The sequence below is a fragment of the Macrobrachium rosenbergii genome, chromosome 2 (assembly GCF_040412425.1).
Source record: "Macrobrachium rosenbergii isolate ZJJX-2024 chromosome 2, ASM4041242v1, whole genome shotgun sequence".
Taxonomy (NCBI): domain Eukaryota; kingdom Metazoa; phylum Arthropoda; class Malacostraca; order Decapoda; family Palaemonidae; genus Macrobrachium; species Macrobrachium rosenbergii.
In genome coordinates this window covers 50,031,208-50,057,122 of record NC_089742.1, presented here as the reverse complement: position 1 = coordinate 50,057,122, position 25,915 = coordinate 50,031,208, and the positions used below count along the sequence as shown (strand labels likewise).

At 37.6% G+C, this 25,915-nt stretch overlaps 1 protein-coding gene across 21 annotated transcripts in view; it reads left to right on the top strand.

Moving 5' to 3' along the window:
* enc (encore) overlaps positions 1-25,915 on the top strand; it is a 292,147-nt gene that overhangs the window by 189,764 nt on the left and 76,468 nt on the right. For 11 of the 21 annotated variants that reach the window (XM_067117547.1, XM_067117453.1, XM_067117571.1 and 8 more), the window contains exon 3: positions 16,073-16,353. The exons of 9 other annotated variants lie outside the window; for them this stretch is intronic. In XM_067117547.1, coding sequence (XP_066973648.1) covers positions 16,338-16,353 — 16 coding nt within the window. In that variant the 5' untranslated portion in view covers positions 16,073-16,337. Of the gene's footprint in view, positions 1-16,072; positions 16,354-25,915 lie in introns of those variants that run through there. One more of the 21 variants, XM_067117539.1, reaches the window with a different exon arrangement.

Below are 25,915 nucleotides of genomic sequence, written 5' to 3'. Positions count from 1 at the left end.
TGCAATAATACGCATTAATATCTGCCTGTCAAGAATCCAGCTATTAAAAAAAAATACGCTTAAGAGTTTCTCTAGTGATCATCCAACGTACATGTCAGTACTGTCAACTAAAAGCAGTGGAGTCCAGTAACTAGTTCAAAAGTCCGCCTAAGGTACAGTCTGTAAGGTTGTTTGATTTCCTGCCGAGAGACGAATCATCCTTGCGCAGAGTGATGTTCAGCTAAGTCATTTAATTCAGTGTTTAACTCTTGCCACAACCCCCCTCCCCTAAAAAAGTTGGCACTTCAACTGAATGTGGAGCTCTTACGAAGCGAGTAGCATGCACTAGTTCTCGGAATGTAGTCACTCAGCGTAAGATAACGGGATGTCTCCCGATGATAGTCTACGTCAAGAGTTGCAACACCATTTTGATGTACACACTTATCTTCAAAGTCACAAATCACGCCAATTTAGAGGACTAAAAACAACTAAGGCTCCATGTCCTATGTAGCACAAATCTAGATAGCTGATGGCTCTGTTGTCGCTAAAAAGAGTCGCCAACAACTCTATGGTTCCGGTTGCACTCAGGTTACAAGGCTTTTATATATGGGCCTAAGGAAATCCCTTCAGTCATAAGGGAGCAACTGGCACTTACTTTATAATGGGGCCTTATGGCGTAAGCTCCTCCGTTGACCAAGGTAATGACACCACTAAAATCAGTTTCAAGAAGTCTGAATCCCGACATCATTGCCAAGATTGTGTTGCAAGTAACAAATCATATCTGAAGGGTCTTTACTATATCTAATTTGTTTCCTGTAAGCTTAGAGGTTTTCAGGGGGCAATCGTCAGGATTTATCGTACACTTGGAAGGGCGTCATTTTCAGCGTTCCAGCTTCTTAAGATAACGCTTGAGTGATGGAGAATGCCCGGTAGTTGTTGCAGTCAGCACCAACACAGCCCATTAGCATAGGATCACATTGCCTAATTTCTTCTCATGTGGAGATGTCGGGTTTGGAAATAAAATTAATAGATGTGCAGAGTTTGCAGTGGGAAGATTATCGTCAGTACTGTGAATGCTCAAAAAAAGGTAGGACGAGGGATGGCTAGGAACTTGATTGTACAGAAATGATTATTCTCTCCATTGTGCTCGGAGGGGCGTTGTGTACAGATCAGTTGACGCATTTAGGTTTGCTCAGAAGGATCTGGGTTTTTGTGAAGTTCAGTTTTTTCACATTTTGTATATTGGTATATATAATTTTATGAATAGAAGCTAAGACAGTGCGAGTAAATCTGACATAGGTTGAGTGAATAGTTTATTAATGTTATTGAAGATTTATCTTATTTTTTTAACCCAGGTTTGTTAATAACCAAATCATATTTTCGATGCTATAGACCATGTTAATGGCAACGCTACTATTTCATAAACAAATCAGGCAGTCAATCTAATGAAGCTGTTAATGAGAGAAGGAAAAAGAGAAGTACATAAGACAAGGGCAGATCCAGCACTCCTTTACAAAAAAATAAAAAAATCAGAAATATCAGCTAGCCTAGGAACACAAGGATTGAAGACACTTCCAAAGGAGCAGGCTAGCAGAGTCTCGCAAAAACCTTATGGAGATGTAAGGAACAGGTGAGGACAGGTAGAGAGATCGCCAATTAACTCAATGCTCACGTTTGATCAGAGATAGGGCCATGAAATTTGCAAGCTTTTTCAGAAAGTAAGTATTATTGAGTAGACGCTGAGAGGGTTTTAGCCGTCGTAGAAATAAGATGAGTACTATTGCTTGCGATGAAGCAATCAGGAAAAGGTAAAAGTTACCAGCAAGTACATCAGTACATTCATCAAGAATCAGAGAAGAGATCTCTATAGGCTCATAGGTCCATTCAATTACAGCCTTTGGATAATCAACGAACTTTGCCGTCTGAGAGATGGGAGGCCCTCGGGGTAACCTTAGTAATGGGGAGGAAGACGGGCTCATTGCAATCGTCAACACCTGCGTCCAGTACCGTTTATTTATTTATTTATTTTATTTTGTCTTATTGTATGTGACAGTGTGTAGGCCTGCTCGTAACGTAAAGTTATTTATCTGTTCATAGCTGAAATATTTCCATTTTAATCGAAATTTTAGGAGAAGAATATTTAGTATCTTTGTATTATACGGAAAGTAATCTTGAGTATTTTTTATTTTGCTGGATATTGCGACAAAATGCGTGAATGTATACATTATGCATATGTATATATATGTATATGTATATATATACATACATACATACATATGTGTATATATATCTATCTATAATATATACATATATATTTATTATTAGAAATATACATCTTTTAAAAGCATCCAGAAAGGAGAGTCTGTTTACACTCTCTCTTTCTCTCTCTCTCTCTCTCTGATTTATGTTACTATCTGTGATACCATTTTCTTATGAAGCATCGTCGAGGTAATGTGATAAAGGTGATATTTTATTTTTTTTATAGAAGTCGACGTTTATCTTTTCTGATGACTGGCTACTTTTAGAGTCGACTTAATTATTATTATTATTATTATTATTATTATTATTATTATTATTATTATTATTATTATTATTATTATTCAGAAGATTAATTGTATTCATATAGAACAAGCCCACCGTGGGGGCTATTGACTTGAAATTCAAACTTCCAGAGAATATCATGGTGTTCATTTGAAAGAAGTAACAGAAGGTAATAGGAAATACGGACATTAGAGATTAGTTATTATAAGAGAAACAAAAATAGATTAATTAACAAATTAATAAATAGATGAGAATGTAATTAAATTGATAAAATACAAGGAGAATTGCTTCAGGGAGATTCTGATACCTTTTCAAGAGACAATTAATAAAATACAAGGAGAACTGCTTCAGGGAGATTCTGATACCTTTTCAGAAGACAGTTAATAAAATACAAGGAGAATTGCTTCAGAGAGATTCTGATACCTTTTCAAGAGACAATTAATAAAATACAAGGAGAATTGCTTCAGAGAGATTCTGATACCTTTTCAAGAGATAATTAATAAAATAGAAGGAGAATTGCTTCAGAGAGATTCTGATACCTTTTCAAGAGACAATTAATAAAATACAAGGAGAATTGCTTCAGAGAGATTCTGATACCTTTTCAAGAGACAATTAATAAAATAGAAGGAGAATTGCTTCAGAGAGATTCTGATACCTTTTCAAGAGACAAACAATTAATAAAATAGAAGGAGAATTGCTTCAGGGAGATTCTGATACCTTTTCAGAAGACAGTTAATAAAATACAAGGGGAATTGCTTCAGAGAGATTCTGATACCTTTTCAAGAGACAATAACGCTGCCGTAGTTTAATCGCGTCCAAAAGAAACAAATCCGTGATGATATTTTTACCTTCAAGGTAAAAGTCTTTTATCTATGACTTTGTTTCTGATGCCACTGGCTCTGCTGCAAGATTGCGATTGGCAGAGAGAGAGAGAGAGAGAGAGAGAGAGAGAGAGAGAGAGAGAGAGAGAGAGAGAGCAGTGCCAATGCACGTGTATAGCGTGTACAGAACGGAGTGGCTTTTTTGTTGTTGTGATGTATTCATTTCTGCACCAAGCACCTTCCTTCCATGTGTATGTGGAGTTTTTTCCATAACATTTCCTTTAGTTTTCCCCTCCTGTATTTAACCCCCATAAAAATATATATATATTTCCTTCCCCTTTCAGAAAAATAAACACAACTTTGTTAGAATACAAGCAGACTCGACTTTGCCCTTACTCTCTCTCTCTCTCTCTCTCTCTCTCTCTCTCTCTCTCTCTCTCTCTGCCCTGATCAATACCACCGACAGTCACCGTTATGCTATCCTCGCCAGCGGCTTCGGCCTCGTTCCTTCCCCCTTGCTGCTTTGCTCTTCTCTCTCTCTCTCTCTCTCTCTCTCTCTCTCTCTCTCTCTCTCTCTCTCTCTTCCAGGGCGCCTTTGCCCCTTTCTGATTGAGCTGCCCCGTGACTCACTGTCCTATCTCCTTCCATTTGTCTTCCGTTTTTCTCGTCAGTTTATCCTCATAGGGTATTTACTGGTGGTAGGTATACTCGTATCCTCTCTCTCTCTCTCTCTCTCTCTCTCTCTCTCTCTCTCTCTCTCTCTGCCGGGTTGAGAGCGACGGGGTTAGGACAGGTTTTGCTGTGCAAATCAAGCTCGGCCACTTGGATGAAAAATGTTAAGTAATCAAGCAGTAGAAATGACCTAGGAAACACAGAAGACGCCAGAGAGTCCCCCGTTGCATCCGTGCGCGTTGGGTCTCTCTCTCTCTCTCTCTCTCTCTCTCTCTCTCTCTGAGACAACCACAACTGGAGTAATGGTTGAAGCGTTGGCGTAATAGCTCGCACAGAATTCGCTCGGGTTGGTATAACGTATTATAACACCCAGTCGTTAAGGGGGAACTCGATGACCTAGTTCTTTGTGCACACGGGGGCGAGGAAAGCCCAGCGATGGTGGTGCCTTTTGGATTTAAAAGATGGATGCTGAAGGGGAAAGGGCTCCGACGGGAGCGAATGTTGATGCTGCGGAGGGAGGACCTCTTCCTCCTCCTCCCCCTTTCCCCGTCTCCCCTCCTCCTCCTCCCTTCCACGTCTGGCTGGCAGTGGTGGGGCGGAGTTATCTCCTTCCGTTTGGAATCTCAAGCTGCTTATCTCTTTGGAGGTTGAAGTTGCTGATCTCTTTGGAGGAGGAGGAGGAGGAGGAGGAGGAGGAGGAGGAGGAGGAAGTTTCCTTCCCAGGTGGAAACTGGAATGGTTTCCCCTCGTTCGGAAACTCTCAACTTCTTTTTAGAGTTTGGTGTAGACTTTTAGAAATCTCAGGTTACTTATCGTAAATCATACGTAGTTTGAAGTTGGCCTTTTTTTCGGTGGGGGGAGGGGGGATGGGCGAAGGGTAAATATTTCCCTAACCGTTTTAAAATTCAGAATATTTAGCATTTTTTAACATCCATACCGAAAGAAACGTAAAAAAGCACTATTCCCTAACTAATCAGGGACTAAACTGCAACAGAATTTACTGTGTAGGATTGCACGAGGTCTGTTTATTAAGGGAAGAAAATAAACGAATGCTGAAGAAATCTGAATTTTAGCCCCGGAAGCTGAATAGATGGAAAAAGAATCTACAAGACAAGGCAAGAAGCAAGAGATTTCCATCTTCATTTAGGATGGACACCAGCCCTGCAAGATGTCGTTTCTTGTTCTTCAGAGAACGCTCAAAGATTTTTTTTTTCAAAGGATATTTTCTCTCTTCAGTTCGGTTAAAAGATGGCTGGATTTTCTATCAAGTAATAGATTTATCTTTTTTCTTTTACCTTTTGCACGAAATAGTAAGCTAAAGGATGGACAGTCTGGCTTGAAGTAGATAGCCAAGTATTTTGTGGATTTTGTTCCAGCAGAAAAACAGAAAGCAAATTAGGTTTTGAAATTATTTACCTACTCGATTGTTAATCTGTATTAAAATAGTAAGCCTAACATCACCAATATTTTGCTTCAATAGGTCGTTCAGCATTAATGGACATTTTATAAAAATATGGAACAATGAGGTCTGTAATTTTGTACTGAAACAATAAGCTCTGCGGTTGGTTGCTGCGTGTTGAAATCAGTCGGCTGTCTTTGTGTTAACAGCTGAGTTTCATTTAGGTGTTTGCTGAAATCCGACAGCGGTTTTCTCAATGGTTTTTTTGTAGCAATGCTTTGTTTTACAAATATCAGCAGTATGCCGTCGTTGTCTTTTGAAATCAACTGGTATTCAGGTATTTGGCTTTGAAAGATGTGTGGATTTTCGATCGAGAAGGTGACCTAATTATTAATCCGAATGATTTTATATTGAATTTTAAAACACTTTCTTACATTTGATTCCGTAGTCTTACGTGTAGTGTACGTATTGGCCACCCATTTTGACTTAAAGTGAAAAGCTGTTTTGGTTGGACCTACGAAACCATTCATCCCGTTGCTGTTAAACCGAAACTTCTGTCGAGGTCAATATATTATTTTTTCAATTGAAAGGAGGAACTGGTATACCTGTCAGTTGATTAGGTGGGCTACTTCAGCAATCAATCCATTTTTTTGTTTAGAGGTTAATTCATTAGCCAGGCGCCTTGAATTCTCTTTATTCTTCAAGAACCAAATCTTCGTCGATCAGTTTTGGCTTCCTTGGCTCCTTGAGTAATATCTTGAATGGTGATGACTTCAGAATTTTAAGACCCTACACACTAATCACCGTCTAAGTTAGTTGGCATTCTTCAGAAAGGTGAAACCTGTGTTAGAGGTAGAGTTATGATACTGCAAAGAGGTGCATGTTGCAAATATCTTCTGAGAGAGAGAGATATTACAGTTATGATACTGCGAGGAGATGTAACATGTAAATATTTTCAGAGAGAGAGAAATTCATAATAACCTATTGTAGTTTCATGTCATTCTATGTTTGATCTGTTCCCCATCAAAGATTGTGCAGGTTTTTAGGATAGAGCTCATATCACGGCTCTTGTGTGTGTGTGTGTGTGTGTGTCCATGAAGTTAAGTCTTTTACCTCCAGTTTGTGTGAGAAAATTACGATGATATTTGCCTTAATTACCCCCATATTCTCTCTCTCTCTCTCTCTCTCTCTCTCTCTCTCTCTCTCTCTCTCTCTCTCTCTCTCTCTCTCTAACAGTTAGGAATGCCGGTCTAATCTTGGTAGAGGTGACCACTTGACTCAAAATGTTAAAACCGGAATTTCAATATTTGATTTTTCAACGGTAGGAAAATTATAGAGTCGTCTCATGCATACAGTATCTGTTGTTTGATATGAGGAAACGGTGTCCTTCAATTATAGCTGCTTGCTCTTTTCTGCAGTTTCGAAATGGAATTCGTAGACCGGGGTAAATTGTCTCGACTTGCCTCATCCCTATTGTGAAATATTCACTCAGAAAACCTCACACTAGACGAGTTGCCATTTAGACGTTTAGTTCTGGAATTTGGACTGTGCCTGTGAAGGTCACGTGACTCAACTTCCAGTTTCCAAATTAATGATTTCACTCCTAACAACAAAGAGCCGGTGCGAACAGAGGGCCAATCTCACAGCGCATGGTTGTAAACATTTATACTCTCCCTCGTTGCTTCCTCAAGGCTGGTGACTGACTATACTGCAACTGAGTGTAGCAGTTTCACACCACATCAGGGAAATAATAACTTGATGTGAAACTTAAACAGAGTTATGCCCACGAGAAAATTGAAACAACGGAGTGCAAAATCTTTCGCTTTTACTGTAAGGCATTTTCAAGCAAATAAGTACAGTGAAACAATAGAAGACAAAGAATATTCGTTTTTAGTAACAATAAAGATTAAGTGGGGGGTGTAAAACATTTTAATGCATACAAAGAACTTTTGGTATTGGTAATTTTTTTTTAAATTTAAAAGTATACCTCTCCCCCTCCCATGCGTCCTGATGGAATTATAACTTACTCTCCCAGTGAATAAACTCCAGTTTTCTGCTGTCTTGCAGATTATTATTATTATTATTATTATTATTATTATTATTATTATTATTATTATTATTATTATTATTATTATTATTATATGAAGATGAACCGTATTCATGTGGAACAAGCCCACAGGGGCCATTGACTTGAAATTCAAGCTTACAAAATTTACGGTGTTCATTAGAAAGAAGTAAGACGACATAAAGAGAAATGCAGAAAGAAGAGACCACTTATTAAAAAAGGAAAAAATTAGCAAAATAATAAATAGATAAAAATTTAAGTAAATTATTAAAATGCAAGGAGAATTGTGTTAGGGTAGTAATGCACTGCATCTTCGCTTGAACTTTTGAAGTTCCAGTTGCAGTACATCGTCAAGGAGACTGTTACACAGTCTAAGAGTGTGAGGAATAAAGGACCTCTGGAACTGAGACGTTCGATTATCCAGCTTGAAACATTTCTCGTAGCGCTGTCAAATTCGTCTCCTCCGAAAGACAGTTTTTGGCTGCTTGCTCTCTCTCTATCTCTCTCTCTCTCGCTCGTAGGGTGTAGTGTCCTCAGTGTACCTCACGCGGTGCACTGTAGGCATTACTTGAGGTTCTTTGCGGAGTCCCTTCGGTCCCTAGCTGCAACCCCTTTCATTCTCTTTCTTCCATCGTACTATCCACCCTCTCCTAACAGTTGTTTCGTAGTGCAACCGAGAGGTTTTCCTCCTGGTACACCTTGCAAACCTTTCTACTATCAATTTCCCTTTCAACGCTGAATGACCTCATAGGTCCAACGCATGGCCTTTGGCTTCTCTCTCTCTCTCTCTCTCTCTCTCTCTCTCTCTCTCTCTCTCTCTCTCTCTCTCTCTCTCTTATTTACCTCTTCGGTGAATTTAATTTTTTGGCTAATAAAATCAAAGGTTGTTTATAGGCACGGTGACAGATGGGCTGCTTGCTTGCATGATGAAAATTGCAAGAATGCAGAGTGATGATGATAACGGGGATGATGGTGATGATGGCGGTGATTGTGACGATGATAGAAGAAATAAATTTGATTTGGCAGTAACAGTGATGGGAAATAGTGAGCATGAAGAAGATAGCATTGATTGTAATATCATAGGTGATGAAAATGGCTGTGATAAAATTATAATTATCATGACAAAGCTAGTAATGAGAGGTGATTATGACAAGATAATGAAATCAACAATAATGATAGGACAGTGTTATTAATAGTGATGGTGGTATGAACGAGAATAATGGTGATAAAGCAAAGAGTGGAACACAGAATCGAAAACAGAATTAAGGGCCCAGGAAAGTCCTCTTGTAGGATTAGCAAAGATGGCGGAGTTTCTTTGAGAAGACAGATCTGAGGAGAATATTTGTAAAGAAAATAGACTCTAGATCTGAAATACAATAATGATTGTATTTATTACTTTAAGTAACTGGCGTTACAACGTCGATGGTCAAAAGGCAGGGAGAGAGAGAGAGAGAGAGAGAGAGAGAGAGAGAGAGAGAGAGAGAGAGAGAGAGAGAGAGAGAATTTCACTGGACTTAAAATGAAGACTTCTTTTCCCCTAGAGCAGTAGGGCTGATCTTGTATGCTACATTGGTACCTGGTTGCCTGGTTAGACGTGATGGTGATGAGCCTTCTGCGTGTGCGTGTTAAGCTGTTGATGTATGGAATTTGGTGCACGGGGCATTCCAATGTTAGGGAAAAGTCGATTGATTTTCCGAAAACGAGTGGAGGGCATTGTTAAGACCGGTTGCCAACACGTATATTTTTCTGCAAGTTTTATTTATTTATTTACTTGTGCGAATTCTAAAGGAACTTAAAGGACTCGAGGGGCTCTTCCTGGTAGAAATGTATAAAAACATGCCTCTTCTGTCAGAAATGTAGAAAAACATGCCTCTTCTGTCAGAAATGTAGAAAAACATGCCTCTTTTGTCAGAAATGTAGAAAAACATGCCTCTTCTGTCAGAAATGTAGAAAAACATGCCTCTTTTGTCAGAAATGTAGAAAAACATGCCTCTTCTGTCAGAAATGTAGAAAAACATGCCTCTTTTGTCAGAAATGTAGAAAAACATGCCTCTTCTGTCAGAAATGTAGAAAAACATGCCTCTTTGTCAGAAATGTAGAAAACATGCCTCTTCTGTCAGAAATGTAGAAAAACATGCCTCTTTGTCAGAAATGTATAAAACATGCCTCTTCTGTCAGAAATGAAAAACATGCCTCTTCTGTCAGAAATGAAAAACATGCCTCTTTTGTCAGAAATGTAGAAAACATGCCTCTTCTGTCAGAAATGTAGAAAACATGCCTCTTTTGTCAGAAATGTAGAAAACATGCCTCTTCTGTCAGAAATGTAAAAACATGCCTCTTTTGTCAGAAATGTAGAAAAACATGCCTCTTCTGTCAGAAATGTAGAAAAACATGCCTCTTTTGTCAGAAATGTAGAAAAACATGCCTCTTCTGTCAGAAATGTAGAAAAACATGCCTCTTTTGTCAGAAATGTAGAAAAACATGCCTCTTCTGTCAGAAATGTAGAAAAACATGCCTCTTTTGTCAGAAATGTAGAAAAACATGCCTCTTCTGTCAGAAATGTAGAAAAACATGCCTCTTTTGTCAGAAATGTAGAAAAACATGCCTCTTCTGTCAGAAATGTAGAAAAACATGCCTCTTTTGTCAGAAATGTAGAAAAACATGCCTCTTTTGTCAGAAATGTAGAAAAACATGCCTCTTTTGTCAGAAATGTAGAAAAACATGCCTCTTCTGTCAGAAATGTAGAAAAACATGCCTCTTTTGTCAGAAATGTAGAAAAACATGCCTCTTTTGTCAGAAATGTAGAAAAACATGCCTCTTTTGTCAGAAATGTATAAAAACATGCCTCTTCTGTCAGAAATGTAGAAAAACATGCCTCTTCTGTCAGAAATGTAGAAAACATGCCTCTTTTGTCAGAAATGTAGAAAACATGCCTCTTCTGTCAGAAATGTAAAAACATGCCTCTTTGTCAGAAATGTAGAAAACATGCCTCTTCTGTCAGAAATGTAGAAAAACATGCCTCTTTGTCAGAAATGTAGAAAACATGCCTCTTGTCAGAAATGTAGAAAAACATGCCTCTTTTGTCAGAAATGTAGAAAAACATGCCTCTTCTGTCAGAAATGTAGAAAAACATGCCTCTTTTGTCAGAAATGTAGAAAAACATACCTCTCCTGTCATTTATGTCTTTGCTGTCCGTTTCGTACACACAAATGAATGTTGTGTACCTTTTACACCTGTACTGTTATTTTGTTTTGTGATGTAGCAATACTCCTTCGGAGAAAATCCTAGCTTCGTTCACAGGCCTTAACTCAAGAGAAAAACGGTTCTGTTTCCGGTTGGGACAAGAAAAGCTCACGTTTGTTTCCCAAAAAGTGACTGCGCAAAAAAAAAAAAAAAAAAACTCTTTGGAATTTCAAGGAAGATTAAGGGGAGAAGATGTCCTTTGTTGTGTTCTTTTGAAGACGGCTTCCTCTTCCATCCTGATTTAAACACACACAACAATAGCTGGGGAAAAAAATATTTTTGTCCATCACAATCTGGTTCTAATGCTATGAGTCTGTTCCCATCACAGTCTGGTTCTAATGCTGTTAGTCTGTTCCATCACAGTCTGGTTCTAATGCTATGAGTCTGTTCCCACCACAATCTGGTTCTAATGCTGTTAATCTGTTCCATCACAAACTGATTCTAATGCTATTAGTCTTTTCCATTACAGTCTGGTTCTAATGCTATGAGTCCGTTCCATCACAATCTGGTCACAATCTGGTTCTAATGCTATGAGTTTGTTCCATCACAATCTGGTTCTAATGCTATGAGTCTGTTCCATCACAATCTGGTTCTAATGCTATGAGTCCGTTCCATCACAGTCTGGTTCCATCACATTCTGGTTCTAATGCTATGAGTCCGTTCCATCACAATCTGGTTCTGATGCTATGAGTCTGTTCCATCACAATCTGGTTCTAATGCTGTTAGTCTGTTCCATCACAATCTGGTTCTAATGCTATTAATCGTAAAGAAAAAGAAGTAGGGTTTGCTGATTGGCTGAAAGTTAGTCTGTACTGAAATGATTTACACTGCCCATGCACCAAGAAGACGAAGTCGATGCTTTACATCATCTCAGAGGGAAGAACAGGCTCGTTTCCTTGCTCATAAAGGAAAGGTTTTTCAGGTCTTAGATTTCAGGCATAACGTTGGGATTTAGTTTTAGGCTGAAGCTAAGTTAAGCGGTCTTCACCATTTGGCTTAACCAGTAGTGCATAAGATATTATTGCACACTGAGAGATATTATTCAGAAAGGTGAAAAAAGGTATAATTACCATTCCATGGAATTTTGGTCGTTGATGTTGATAATTATTGTTCTCTGGGGTATCAAACAGAGCAGCTAATTCTCACATAAAAACAAAATAAAGAACGATGTAGTTTGCTGTAAAAAATAGCGTGAATTCTGCTTATCGTTTCCAGGTGTCAGGCTACAATTATTGTTTTCAGAATAGGAATGTTTCCCAGCAGGACCTTGAAAGATTGACAAACAAATGCGGTCCTTTAGTGAAAGAAAAGGAAAATTAACTCTGTTTTGGATTCAGTTTTATTTTGATTAATTCCCATTCATTACCTTTAATTACCATTACCATGCAGAATGCGGAATCTTTTCATTATTGTACCTAAGGCAAGAGTACCATAGAAAATGTCACTCATTGCTTACGTCCAGGTGAAGGCAAATGAGGCCTTGTGACGTCACACTGTTCAGACGATAATGGTAATTGTATTATTATTATTAAAGTAGTTTAAGCAGACCATTGAGCTGACTTTCAGCTCTCATAGGGCTGGGATGGTAATTGTAAGGCTCCATCTGTTGACAGTTCGTTGGATTGCTTGGTTTGGGCATGGCAGAATATAATTACGTACAGTTGCGGCCGAGACTAATGCCAGTTGCTACTGGGAGCTTGCAATAGCTAAACTTCTCTTAGATTTTTTCCCAGAGGAAAAACATCTTTTTTGCAGTCTTTTCCAAAACAGATTCACTTCTTTTTAATCCCCTAAAGTACGGTTGACTTTGTTTGAAAATGTCAGTTAAGATATTGTGCACTGAAGTAGTAATTGCATTCTTTACAAGGAAAGTATTATTGAAATAAACACTTCATATTTGATATTAACCTCCTAAAGGACTTCTCGACGTAGCTGCAATAATATTTGTGCACAGCTTTAATTATCTAGGATATGTATCTGATGGAAGAGGGGCACTGAGATTCAACCATGTTTAAAGATGGTACAGGTTTAATTCCCGTCATAGAAAACACTAGGGCATTCAGAGTTCTTGAGAAGAAAAGCTCCGTTTTCGTTTCAACCTTTGTATGTGTAGTTATTTATTGTACTAATCGTTTCAACACTGTATTTGTTGTTCTGTTTTAACCTTGAGTTGAATATAGTCTTATTCCACCCCCTGGGACCAAAAGTTCTATTTTTGATGAGCTGATAAAATGTGATTCATGTTTTGTTTTAGTCCCTGAGTAAATGGTGTTATTCTTGTAGATTTTCACGATAAAAACTGCTGCCTGCTTTCAACCACAGCTGACAGTTAGGGATACATTAGGGATACATTGTGGGAGACATATGGAAGGACGGTTTACCTTCAGCCTCAAATGACAAACCCGTTACTTGATGGTAGACGCAACTCCTTAGTATCTGCCGGAGTCTAGTTCATAGCCTTACGTTTTGAGATTTCATCAGTCGTGCTCGTTTTTGGTCGCATCGGAATGCTGTTGTTTAGGATGAAAGTTGAGTGAATAAGTGTAACGTTTTAATCTAAAGACTGCTGTTTGGTTCACAGCACAGAAGGTAAACGTTGCTGCGCAAACCTCGGAGATGTGTGAAATTGCTCATTAGTTTCGAGGCCTGTGAAGGGTAGATGTTGTTTTGTTTTGTTTAGTTAAACGTTTTGTTTCAGCTTAGGGGAAGTTTCCATTGTAGTCCCGCTTATGTGAACATAGTTTAAGTGGGTAATTATGCAGTCACGTTGGAGGCATTAATTAAATGTCCTAGGATAGTTTTTTGTGAACTTTGTATATCCTTCTAATAGACTTGACTGTCACGCAGTGGATCAGTCCTGGTAAACTGCGTCACTCTTTAGGAAATGAGGTCTTCGGCTATCTTGTCTGCTGTGTGACTGACATGAAACTATAAAACATATTTAGCAGTAATCTTATGGCAAGTTAAAACTGCTGGTAATGGTTTTATGAGTTTTTACAGCTTGAGAACTTTACCACCAGAGGTCAGGTCGATAAAACCTTAGATACAGATATTTTGGATTCGGTCGACTGACTTGCGCTCCTCATGTTCGATAACCCCAGTTTCATGCGCTCTTTTATCAAATATCTGTAACTGAAAAGGATTATTCGGCTCTGTAGGAAATGTTCCCTTGTCTGAAAAAAGCACCTTTGCTCAGAGATTAGTTGCAAAAAGAAAAAAAAAACTTTTATAACAGAGGTTTAATGTTAACGCTTTTGTTAACTCTAAGTATACCGAAATCGCCCCTGTTTTGAAAGCATTCTCGATGTAAATATTAGCTTGAATCGTGTAATTGTGCTTTATAATAATTGTTTGAATTAAATGACCATCCCCATGTAAATAGTTCAACTGTTATTGTATTGCAGGTAGTGTACTGTTGTTCAAGTTAAGAAGCATTTCCTGTCACCTGTCTGAATACCACTTGTTCTATTTTTCCTGAGTAGGAATTTCTTGTAGAAATGCACTATCAGAAGATTTGCAGCAACATTTTTAGAGTGAAAATACCATGACCACTTGCATCTTCTTTAGACTTGCCAGTTTTCTTGTGTACTTGTATTTACTCAACTTCATTCAGAGGTAGAAGCGTCATTAGTCCGTAGTGCAAATTTATTTTCCTTTCAGACTCGTAGAAGTACAGCATATTTCCTCATATGATTAAGTATTGTAGATCTTGATGCATTTTCCTCCTCTTTTTCTCGTAGTGATCGTGTGAGGACAAAATTTTGATTGCGAAAAGAAGCAAAGATTTCATTAGTCTTCTGTAAATATATATATATTTTTTTTTCAGTAAAGATTAGCAGTATAGTGTTGTATCGTAAAGGGACTTCAGATGTCAAGACATTTATGACTGTGACAGCTTTGAGAAGGCAAGGTGGGGGTGGGGGGGAATTCTTGAACCCCCCACCCCGTCCTGAAATTTCCCAGGACAAGGAATTGAAAAGCAGTAGTAGATAAGGAACGTAACTGATACACTACAAATTACAATGTAGATAAACGGTTGAAGTTCATGAATTATACTTTTAAAAACAATGAGAGGTTTTTTACCTGTTTGTTTTTTCAGGAAATTGATTTTTTTATTTGTTTTTTAATGTTTGACTGCCTTATGAAAAATCAACGCTTGATAAACAGTCCCGTTGGATTCTGATCTAAAAAAAAAAAAAGCCTTCTGTCGCAAGAAGACAGTCATAATGGTATTGACATGCCACGCCCACTGAAATGAAACTCCACACTTTGGGTGGTTTCTTTTCCCCTCAATTTTATGTTAGCTTTCCTCCTGCTCACTAGCTCTGTCTTGTTCTCTTTCAGTGATCTAACGTAGCGACTGTTTTTGTATTCTGTCGATTGAAAGTAATCCTGCCAAGTTCAAAGCCTACGGACGCTCTAATTAAGGGATTTCTCATTGTAACTGGGCTCTGCGTTAATTCTAAAACTAATCCAGTCAGTGTGATTATTATTTAATCAAAGAACAGGTTTCAAAGCCCAGAGAAGTTCAGAGTAAGGGATCTTGTTATTAACTGTAAATTCAAACGGTGTTATTCTCTTTTCGCCGTCCAATGTGCATGTTTGCAAAAACGCTAATTAATATTTACTTAATCAAAAGTATCAATTTGACCTACCCTTAATATAATCTTCCCATGGTTAAAAAGAAAGTTTAGCATAGAAAAGCCTTACAATAATTTTCAAGTGCTTTGTCGTCAGGCAATTCATATAACTAAAATTGCATCAAATTATATCTTGTAATGCCTGAAACTTATTCAGAATTCTCTGGAACTCAGTGGAATCAATTATTGCTGTGGGCCTTTGGAAAAGTTGCCTATGCAGACGTGCAGAAAGAAAGTGAATTAATCGGTTATATTTCATAAATTATAATGATCTGCCAGTGAGCATAACCAATTGATACTATAGTGAATATGTATGTGGTCATTACACAATTATAGTTCTCATTGATAATGATCCACCAAGGGCATTACCTGTTGATATTGAATATGTATATGGTCATTAAACAATTATATTTTATAGCTGATAGTGATCTACCAATGAGCATTGCCAATTGATATGACACTGAATAACTGTATATGATCATTGTAGCTGGACACCATCTTAGTTTTATTTTCAGCCAGCAAGACAGTCTTCTCGTATGAATTGTCTGGCCTACACACAATCTCTCTTTCTCTCAAGTCTCTCTTCGTCTCTTTCTCTCTCTCTCTCTCTCTCTGTCTATATGCCTGTTTAATTTTATAGTCTTGATTTTGTCTTCTCCGCCAACTTCCGTCTCCCTCCTGTCACTTGTGGAATACAATAGCTTGCCTGTAGTTTTCAGGAGCCAGGCCGTCACACTGTCTCCTGCATCCTCTACTAACTTGGGCTCGGCGTGCCTTTGGTGGCTGCTGCTCGCACCGACACCACCACCACCTCCACCACACCACCACCACCACCACCACCACCAAAAAAAACACCAACACTCAACCACCACCACCCACCACCAAAACAACCAATCCATCTCCACCACCACCACCATTACACGTACCATTTCGACCACCATACCACCGCCAACTTGCCGCCCATTCGCCCCACCGGCATGGCCCAGCTGGAAAGTGAGTACAACGTTACTCTTCAGATGAACAGCATATTTTCTTCCTTTTATTTTTCTTCTGCTCCTTCTTCTTCTCCTCCTCCTCCTCCTCCTTCTTCTTCTTCTTCTTTTAATTATTTGGTCGTTTATGATTAACCACAATAATCACCTACAGAAAATGGATGTGTTGTTTTTTCTTATTTATTTATTTATTTTTTTTAAATTGACTCGCATCTAGTAATAATAATCTGTCATGCTCCAGCAGTCCAGATTGGACAGGCCTGAATCACTACTCACTCACTCCATTGGCACTCCCCTCCCCCCCACACCCTATATAAAACTTAATATTAAATCATTAACCTGTCAAAAAAAATTCTTCTTTTCCTTCTTCATCCTTCACTCACTCACCCTCTGAACTGTCCTTAGTTACTTAACAATATAGTTGTTATTAGTCTTGGAAGCATGCGTTACTCATCTCAAAGTTTATTGCTCGTGAAGTTTTTTTTTTATATGGAATAAAAACTTAAACTTTCTCAACCTGCACCGGAGAGTGCAGCGCACCTAAAACTGTTGTTCTACGGTCTTTGTCGTTAATTTATTATTATTATTATTATTATTATTATTATTATTATTATTATTATTATGAAATGTAGCAGTTTTCGTTGTTGTTTATATTTTACTTACAGTTATTGATTTATTTTTCTAACTCGTTTTAACATCGCGTTACTGCCTCTGTAAGTATATATATATATATATATATATATATATATATATATATATATATATATATATATATATATATATATATATATTATGTATATATGTACATATATATATGTATATATGTACATATAGATATGTATATGTATATCTTATATGTATATGTATACGTATATCAAACAGAAAATGTCTGTTTCTATAAATCTTCACTGTTTTTGTTGAGTACTTGAGAATTTTAAATAACATTTTTTTATATATATAATAACGCATTAACCTACAGTTTTCATTTTTTTATATATATATAATAACGCATTAACCTACAGTTTTCATTTCGTGTTTACATTAGTCTTCGCCTTGATTTTTGTGTGTCTTTCCTTCACATCGTTCCATGTCTTGCATTCGCTGTTTTGTCCCCCCCCGCCCCCTTTTGTTCTTTGTTACTTCGGTCCCTCGTCATCCACACTTTCGTCAGTCTCAGACGCTCATTAGACTGGAATGCAAAGTGCAAGTGCTTTGGCTTGTGTTTTGTTGCCTTTTTTTTATATTAACTCCTTTGCTATAATAGTTTTTATATATTCCATCTTCTTTTTATGTACTTTGTAATTTTTTATATTTTATATATATGTAATATATATATAAATATAATATATATATATATATATGTAAAATTTATAAATATATATATATACATACATATATATATTGATGTATATACATGGTTACATTTCTATGTATGTAATATATATACAGTGTATATATTATATATATAATGTATATAATAAACGTGCATTTAAAAAAATGCAAGCAAGATTTTTATCTCTGCATGCGTATGAAAGACAATTTTTCTAAGGGCATGAAAAGGACGCCATTTTGATTAAGCTTATTTTTTATCGCTTTGTCCATGCGTATTCGTCATCTCTCTGATGAGGAGTTTTGTGTATCTTACCTCTTCTCTTAGATAGATGAAAACTGTGTTTGAATCTTTGTATTTTTTTCCCTTTAAAAGATTTCAGGGAATTATATAAATGTTTTATGTAGCTCTTTTTTGCCTCTCCGTGGATTTCGTTGTTCTGACCGCACGAGGTATGTGTTCATTTTCGCTGTTCCTTAACAACAGTCAGTGTTCTTTGTGAATAAAGTTGCCTTGATGAGAACAGCAGTATTTTGACAACTGCGAATGTTTTTGTTTTTGTTTGACTCCACTGAACGTTTTGGCTTTGCCGTTTTCTGTGGTGGATGGTAGACATGTTTACCACTAAAGGTTTTTTGATATGCAGTTTTGTATGGTGGATGGTAGACATATTTACCACTGAATGTTTTTGATCTGCCGATTTCTTTGGTGGATGGTTGATTATTTACCACTAAACGTTTTCTGTTTGCCGTTTTCAATGGTGGATGGTTGATTATTTACAACTAAACGTTTTTTGTTTGCCGTTTCAATGGAGTATGGTAGCCGTATTTATTATTAAACGTTTTTGATTTCCGTTTTCTGTGGTGGGTGGTAGACTTATACCATTAAACGTTTTTGATTCCCGTTTTCTTTGATTGATGGTAGCCGTATTTACCACTAAGCTTCTTGATTCCCGTTTTCTGTGATGAATGATAGACGTGTTTACCACTAAACGTTTTGGATTTGCCGTTTTCTGTAGTGGATGATATTTACGTATTTACCTCATTGATCGTTGCACTTTGTTTATTTTTCCATCGTGAATGGTTGTGTGTGTTGAGACTGTACTCATTTACTGAGACTTCTCTTAGCCGTGACCTCTGATGAGGACCTTGTCTTATAATCACCGCTTCTGTGGAGAAGCTCTCAGTCCCCCGTGTGTGTGTGTGTGTTTTTTTTTTTTTTATCTTAGTCTGATTTCACAAATGGGGTACCATGTGTTTAACTGTATGTGGCAGAGCTAGCGTAATTTACTTGTCCTCTTTGTTTTGTTTCAGTCCAACATGCATTATTCATTGATCGTTTTCAAATCAGTCCACAAGAATAAACAAGTAAAAAATGTGCCGAAGTTTCTTCGGCGCAATCGAGTTTTCTGTACAGCGTGTAATGCTGTATGAGCCGCGGCCCAGAAACTTTCAGCCACGGCCCGGTGGTGGCCTGTCATATAGCGCTGCCAGACGCATGATCATGGCCAACCTTACCTTAGATAAAGTAAAAACTACTGGGGATAGAGGGCTGCAATTTGGTATGTTTGATGATGGGAGGATGGATGACCAACATACCAGTTTGCAGCCCTCGAGCCTCAGTTCTTTTTAAGATCTGAGGGCGGACAGAAAAAGTGTGGCCGGATATACAGAGGCATCTCAGTAGCTTTCTTTTACAGAAAACTTTAAAATTGGTCGACGCTTGAAAGCTTGGAAAGTAGGTATCGTATGAATTTTTTTTACGCAGTCTTTCTTTTTAACATTCGCCAATCCAAGATGGGCTTTGCTGCACCATTGCGTTCATAACTCGCATTTGATGTCCACCTTTGCATGGGTACGGCTGACTTGTCATTATTTCTCACGTTACGGCAACTTTTCTTCGCATTTATGCCTTTACACAAAATCAGGTCTTGTAATGAGTAGGGGGTTACTTGCTTGAAAGGGAAAACGTGTCGTGTTTGCTGTATAGTCGATTCATTTGGATTTTAGCAGCTTTCCAGTTAACATCCACGAAACAGTCACTTCCCGAGACGCGTTTTGAGCTCTTTTTGAAATTCTGATTAGCTTCCCAAGCGGTAATTTCGAAGTCATAAAAAAATTGTCAGGAAAAAAGTCATTTCGACATAAAAAAAAGTCATTTCGACATACTTTTACAAGAAAAAAATGTCATTTCAACATACTTTTACAAGAAAAAAAGTCATTTCAACATAATTGTACAAGAAAAAAGTCATTTCAACATACTTTTACAAGAAAAAAAAAAGATTTCAACATACTTTTACAAGAAAAAAAGTCATTTCAACATACTTTTACCAGGATCCACCAACGACAAAGAGCCTTTTTAGTTTGAATGAAAACATCGTTGTCTTGGGAAACGTTGAAGTTGAACCCAGTACTAATGATTTGTGGCAGTTGGAGCATACAGCACATTTTAAATCCTTCGAAAATCCTTGCCACCCATCTAGCATTATGGGGGTGTAAAAGTAGAGTGGTCCCATGAAAATATCTGAGAAACTAAATTGAGCAATTTGGCCAAAGATTTAGCTTTGGACGATCTATTTACACCAGCTGTCAACATTCATTTTCGGAAAAAATCTTCGAATGCAACCATTTTCTCGATTTCAGTTATAAACATATTGCACAAGATATTGGTCAGTCCTTTTCCATATACCGTTAACATAAAGGATTTACACACAAAAAAAGATAATTTTCTCGAAATAATCATTTTTCATATACCGTTAACGCAAAGGATTTACAAGAAAAAAAAATAATTTTCCCGAAATGTAAAATCATACAATATTTGCCTTGCGATCGCTTCCAGCGTATTTTCCAGTGATTTGCAACGTATTATTTAAAACAGTCGACGTTTCGAAAAGTTTTTCTTCCCTGAACTTCCATGTAAAATGCCAGTGTTGCTTGTGAAGTAATGAGATGCAAATTATAAAAGTTTGAAGGCACAAACTCTTCCTCTGGATTTATCATTATTCACGCGCTTTGCTTTTCATGTTTGATGTGTGAAATAGATCAGATGTTGTTTGAACACTGTATTAGTTCCACAATATGTTTGAAATGTTTGCAATATTCTAGGTAGTGCCCCCAGATTATGTTCCATCAAGAGTTATTTTGCTAGTCGTAGGTTCCATGTCACTTATGACTTTTCTATTTCTTCTTCAAAAACAGTTGAGTAAGAGGATTCATATCGCGAACGATATTTGCCGAGCCGTGTTGTGAATTAGATGATCTTGGAAACTGGCGTTACATTAGTAAAGGTCATCGTTTTGGTCGTCTCATAGAATTGTAGATGGAAGATTAATGAAATTTATGCCTCTTAGTCGCGTAGAGATTTATCGTAGGCAAAAGATATTTGTCTCATTTCTATAGTTTTCATTTTTTGACGTCTGTTGCTAGCCAATAACTTTTCGCTCTGCATCAGGACGACTCAGAAATTGACTCAGACTCGTTGCCCTTTAAAACATTGGTTACCGTTAACAATCAAAGTTTTTGATGACGATGAATTAAACGACCAGATATGAAAGTTTTGCTTCAGTTAACACCGAGAGGTCTTGTTAGATGTTGTAAAGCGTAGTTTTAAAGTGATGATTCCTTCCACCACTTGACAGTTTGACCATACAACAGTTTTGATTCGGATATGACGTGAAACCCGTACTATTATTTTTCATTATAATAATTAAGACGAGGCTCACTTTTCGTCGGCGCAATCATTTTTCTAGTTAAACCCACTAAACTTACTGTTGCCGTGCTCATATTTTCGGAGATTTGGGATGCAATTTATCAATTTACTTTTTCTTTTTAATAAGTCAGAGCTCTTCTTTCTGTATTTCCCTTGACCTTCCCTTACTTCCTAATGAGCGCCATATTCTTTGGAAGCTTGAATTTCAAGTCAGTGGCCCCTGTGGATGTGTTCCATACGAATAGGGTTCTTCATCTTCTGAATAATAATTAGAATAAGTTTGTGTTTATATTATTCCTCTCTGCAGATCATTGTTTGCTGGGGAATACGTAATCTTGAAGGAGCTTTAGTTGTGATCACCTGTAATTGAAATGCCTACTAAAGGGACGTAGGAAACATTGTTTTCTCATCATCCAAGTTTTTTTTATTTGCGGGGTTTTTCCCTTTATTGTCGTATTTTAATAGTCGGGGCGATTTGAGTGAGAAATTAGTTTTTGTCTGAAACCCGCTCACCGGTTGATGTGTGTTTTCCAGAACGCAAAAAGAAGTGGTATGATATATATATATCTGGATGAAGAAATGAAAGGATAGTGAAAGAAAGAAAAAGGAAATTGCTTGTTGTGCGGTTGCACGGCAGAGGAAAATATCCATTGGGTTGAAAGAACATGGATGAAGCAGTCAAAAAAAAGTGACATGTAAAATGAAAATTGAAATCAAGGAAACTGTACTGTACTGAAAAAAGTACTTTAGGAAGGGGAATAAAGTGTACTTTGGATGCAAATGCATAGAAAAGGTTCAATGAGCAAGTAAGTCTTAGAAAAAAAAAAAACGCAAATGGAGGTAGTAATGTTTGTGGAAGTGATTGTTGGAGGTATTATGAGATTGTTGGAGACATTATGAGATTGTTGGAGATATTATGAGATTGTTGGAGGTATTATGACATTGTTGGAGATATTATGACATTGTTGGAGATAATAGGAGGTGGAGTTAAGGTGCTGAGGGATGGAAACACTGCATCGTGGTAGCAATGTGGTTCGAGTGACTGACCATGTTGTGTAAGGTAAGTCTGTGTAGAGAATGGCTGTAAGTGATGGGGTGGAAGAAATAAAAATTCTGTTTTATATATTGAAAGCGGTAGCGTTAGGCGTACAAGTTATAAAGGAAGTTGCATGGCAAGATTTTGATTGAGGAAGGCATAAGAGAAGGATTGATAGGAGAAGAGCGGTGTACATGTATGCAAAGAGGTCGCTTCGGTAGAATGAAAACGAGGTAGTCAGTTGGTTTGGAAGGGAAATGTAACTGCTAATTAAGCAAAAAAGTCTCTATGTGCAAAAGGATTGTTGAAAACAATTTTAATTTACGGAAGCGAAGTTTGGATGTTGATGGTGAATGAGAGGGAAAAGGTATAATCTTTTGAGATGAAGCATTTGTGTTGTATGAGAATTTACTGGCGTGTGGGAAATTATCTTCACAGAGCTGTAAGTATTCTGTGTCTCAGAGGTTGGGGAAGAAATGGCAGTGACGTTTCTCAGGAGAGACGCAACATTAGCGGAAACAGCTTTTTGTTATGTGTATTTTTTTTTATTTATCCTCACCCATAAACCAGTGACATCCTGAACTGCTTCATGAGCTCTTTATTTCATTCTGGGTACATTAACAAGATCCTAGATAACTTGAGCAGTTGGTTTTTCAGTCTTTGAGTCCCCACTGAGTTTCTCTTTGTTTGTGCGTCTGTAAGGGTGTATGTGACGCTCACCTTTTCATCAGAACTCCCGCACGCAAGTTCCTGAGATGTATGCTAGTATTGCACCAGCCCCGTTTTTTTTTTTTTTTTTTTTTTTTTAGCCATGCCCCTAGGTTAGGTTAGGTAAGGTGGTTAGCTTAGGTTAGGATTGGACTGCTTCAGTCATTTGGGTGAGGGAAACAGAATGAGATTATTTTCAAGAAAATTCTATGATTAGTTTTTAAGATATGGCGTCCCGCTTTTTTCAGGGAAAGGTCTGGGTACTCGGTTACATCTTGGGAAAATACCGCACGCACAGCTCCAGATATTTCTGTCAGACGTCATACGAAGACAGAACATTGGCATAGACGTGCGTGAAGGAAAATCGTCTTTATTATTCGTCTGTTTTTTCTGTCACTGTACACTATCTTATTACCAAGTCAGGACTTTGCCATATTTATACCTAACTGAGCCGTTGGCTATATCTTGCGAACTAAAGATATAGAGATTTCGTATTTTACATGCATACTTCACTAATAAAGACCTTTCAAATGACGCCAAGGTCAGCGATATTGCGTTCATATACACGTCTTATCAAAAGAAAATGATCTAAAAACTACTTTCGCAAGAACGATGATGGTGTAATCTGCAACATATCATCTGTCGAAACGCTCTCAAAGAGGACTTGGTTTGAGTTCAGTGAGGGACATGTGTTTTTTTAATATATTTCATAGAAAGCTATTAATCGAAAAATTTTTAAAAATGAAATATTTGGGTGCCTGTCACAAACAATCTGACCGTCATGGAAACGGTGATTAGCTCTCGTGACTTTGTAAAGCCAGTCCCCTTATCATTCTGCTGGCATTTTGCAAGCCCTGCTCTTCTTCAAAACTAGGTTGCGATTTGGTTGGGCAACTCGCTCACTCATTCGCTCAGTATATTACAGAAATACTCGAAGAGCAGACGTGAAATTAAAATTCGAAGGCAAAGAACAGTGGCTGGAGAGCAGTGAGATTCACTTAAACGGCGGGTATTGGCGGTCGTTGGGCAGCGGTGGAAGGTGGTGACTACGCCTTTAAACGCTTCTGAATTATAGAATTATCCCACCCACCCTCTTCCCCTTCCCTAATATCTCTCTCTCTCTCTCTCTCTCTCTCGCCCACTTACGGCGCAGAATGGATTGTGGTGCTTGTTTCCTAAGTGACACAAATATTTGGTCATTAAATCTTATCGCATCGTTTCGTCTGTTTCTTACGTTTTTGTAAGATGCCTACATTTGTTTTCAGCCCTCTGTGTTTTATGATGCCTTCTATTATGGACACACCAAAACAGTCTCTTCCAGGATACGGCTCCGCTTTATTGTGAGATCAACTACGATGCTCTTGCATTCGAAAACAGTCGTTCTGGAAATAATGGTGGGCGTCTGACGTGCGGCACAACCCGCTTTTTCCCTCCTCCCATTTTCCGTGAAGGCCTCTATCTTCCCCCGTGTCCTTCATTTCCTGTCCTTCGTCGTGAAAGCATTTTATAGGACCCGAGAGGTCCTGTTATTATGACCTGGGCCTGTCTCGTCCTTGTCGCTGTCATTTTCTGAAGCTGACCTTTTCTTACTAAAACTTTCACTGGTTGTATGGACGTTTTCCTGCGAGTTTATAAGGCATTGTTTCTCCTCTCTGCGTCTTTTCCCTCTGCTCTGAACATCGCTTTTTTTTTTTCTTTGTATACAGGACTGTGTAACAGTTGTAGAGAGATGCTTGTACAATTGTTTTTATTTTGTGCATAACGTTTTCTGCCTTTTGTGTGTGTGTGTGTGTGTGTATATATATATATATATATATATATATATATATATATATATATATATATATATATATATATATATATATATATATGTGTGTTTGGATGTGTGTGTATGTGTACATTTTTTCTTATAAGAATTTTTGTGTAAAATCCTTTCGTCTCTTTTGCTGTATTGTGTAGATATTTCCTTCTCGACGACCACAATTCACATGACGCAGTAGGATTTCCACTAGGCCGGAAGTCTTCAGACAGCAAGAGTTGCCTCGAGTACGTGAAAAAGACTTTCCAGTTCGATTCACGCTATTGAAACCATTTAGTATCTCAGTGAAAAGCGGCTCGTGTTGCTAGTATATCTTTTTAATCTTTCATTTTCTCTTTGGCCTTTTAGAATTCTCTTTTCGGAGGCATAGATGTCACGAGTCCATTTCATATTAGGGTATTCTCTGATCTTTTGGGCGTAAAATGTCAGAGTCTAGCCGAAGGAAAAGCAGAAAGAGATGGCTGGGAAAATGTCAGCTACCAAAAAAAAAAAAAAAAAAAAAATAACTAAATGGTAACGAATGGCTGTTATTCAGACAGTGAGCTGTCTTTTTGGTTAATTTTCCTTCTTAGGATTTTCAGCCTTTTTTTTTTTTAGATACATTTCTCTTCCATTGTGATGAAAAACTGTTTGGTTATAAAAAGCAATCTCATAATTCAAATCAATATGGAATTGGTTGTTTTTGTGATTTAAACAGTTTGCAAAATTCATTGGACAAACGGATTCGTTTCATGTGAGTCAGTTTTATTTTGGGAAATGAAATGACTACTGTTCCGTATGGTCTCTGGTATAATGGCATCAGTACCTTGCGTTGTTTCAGAAGCACCAATTTTGATATCTTTAGTTTATAGAAATTAAGAATGTAGCTTTTAAGAGTGACGCTGTTTCTCTGAATAATGTAACTTCGTGTCTCTGAAAGCCTTATCCCAGAAGACTGTATCATATATTTAATTTCCAGAAGA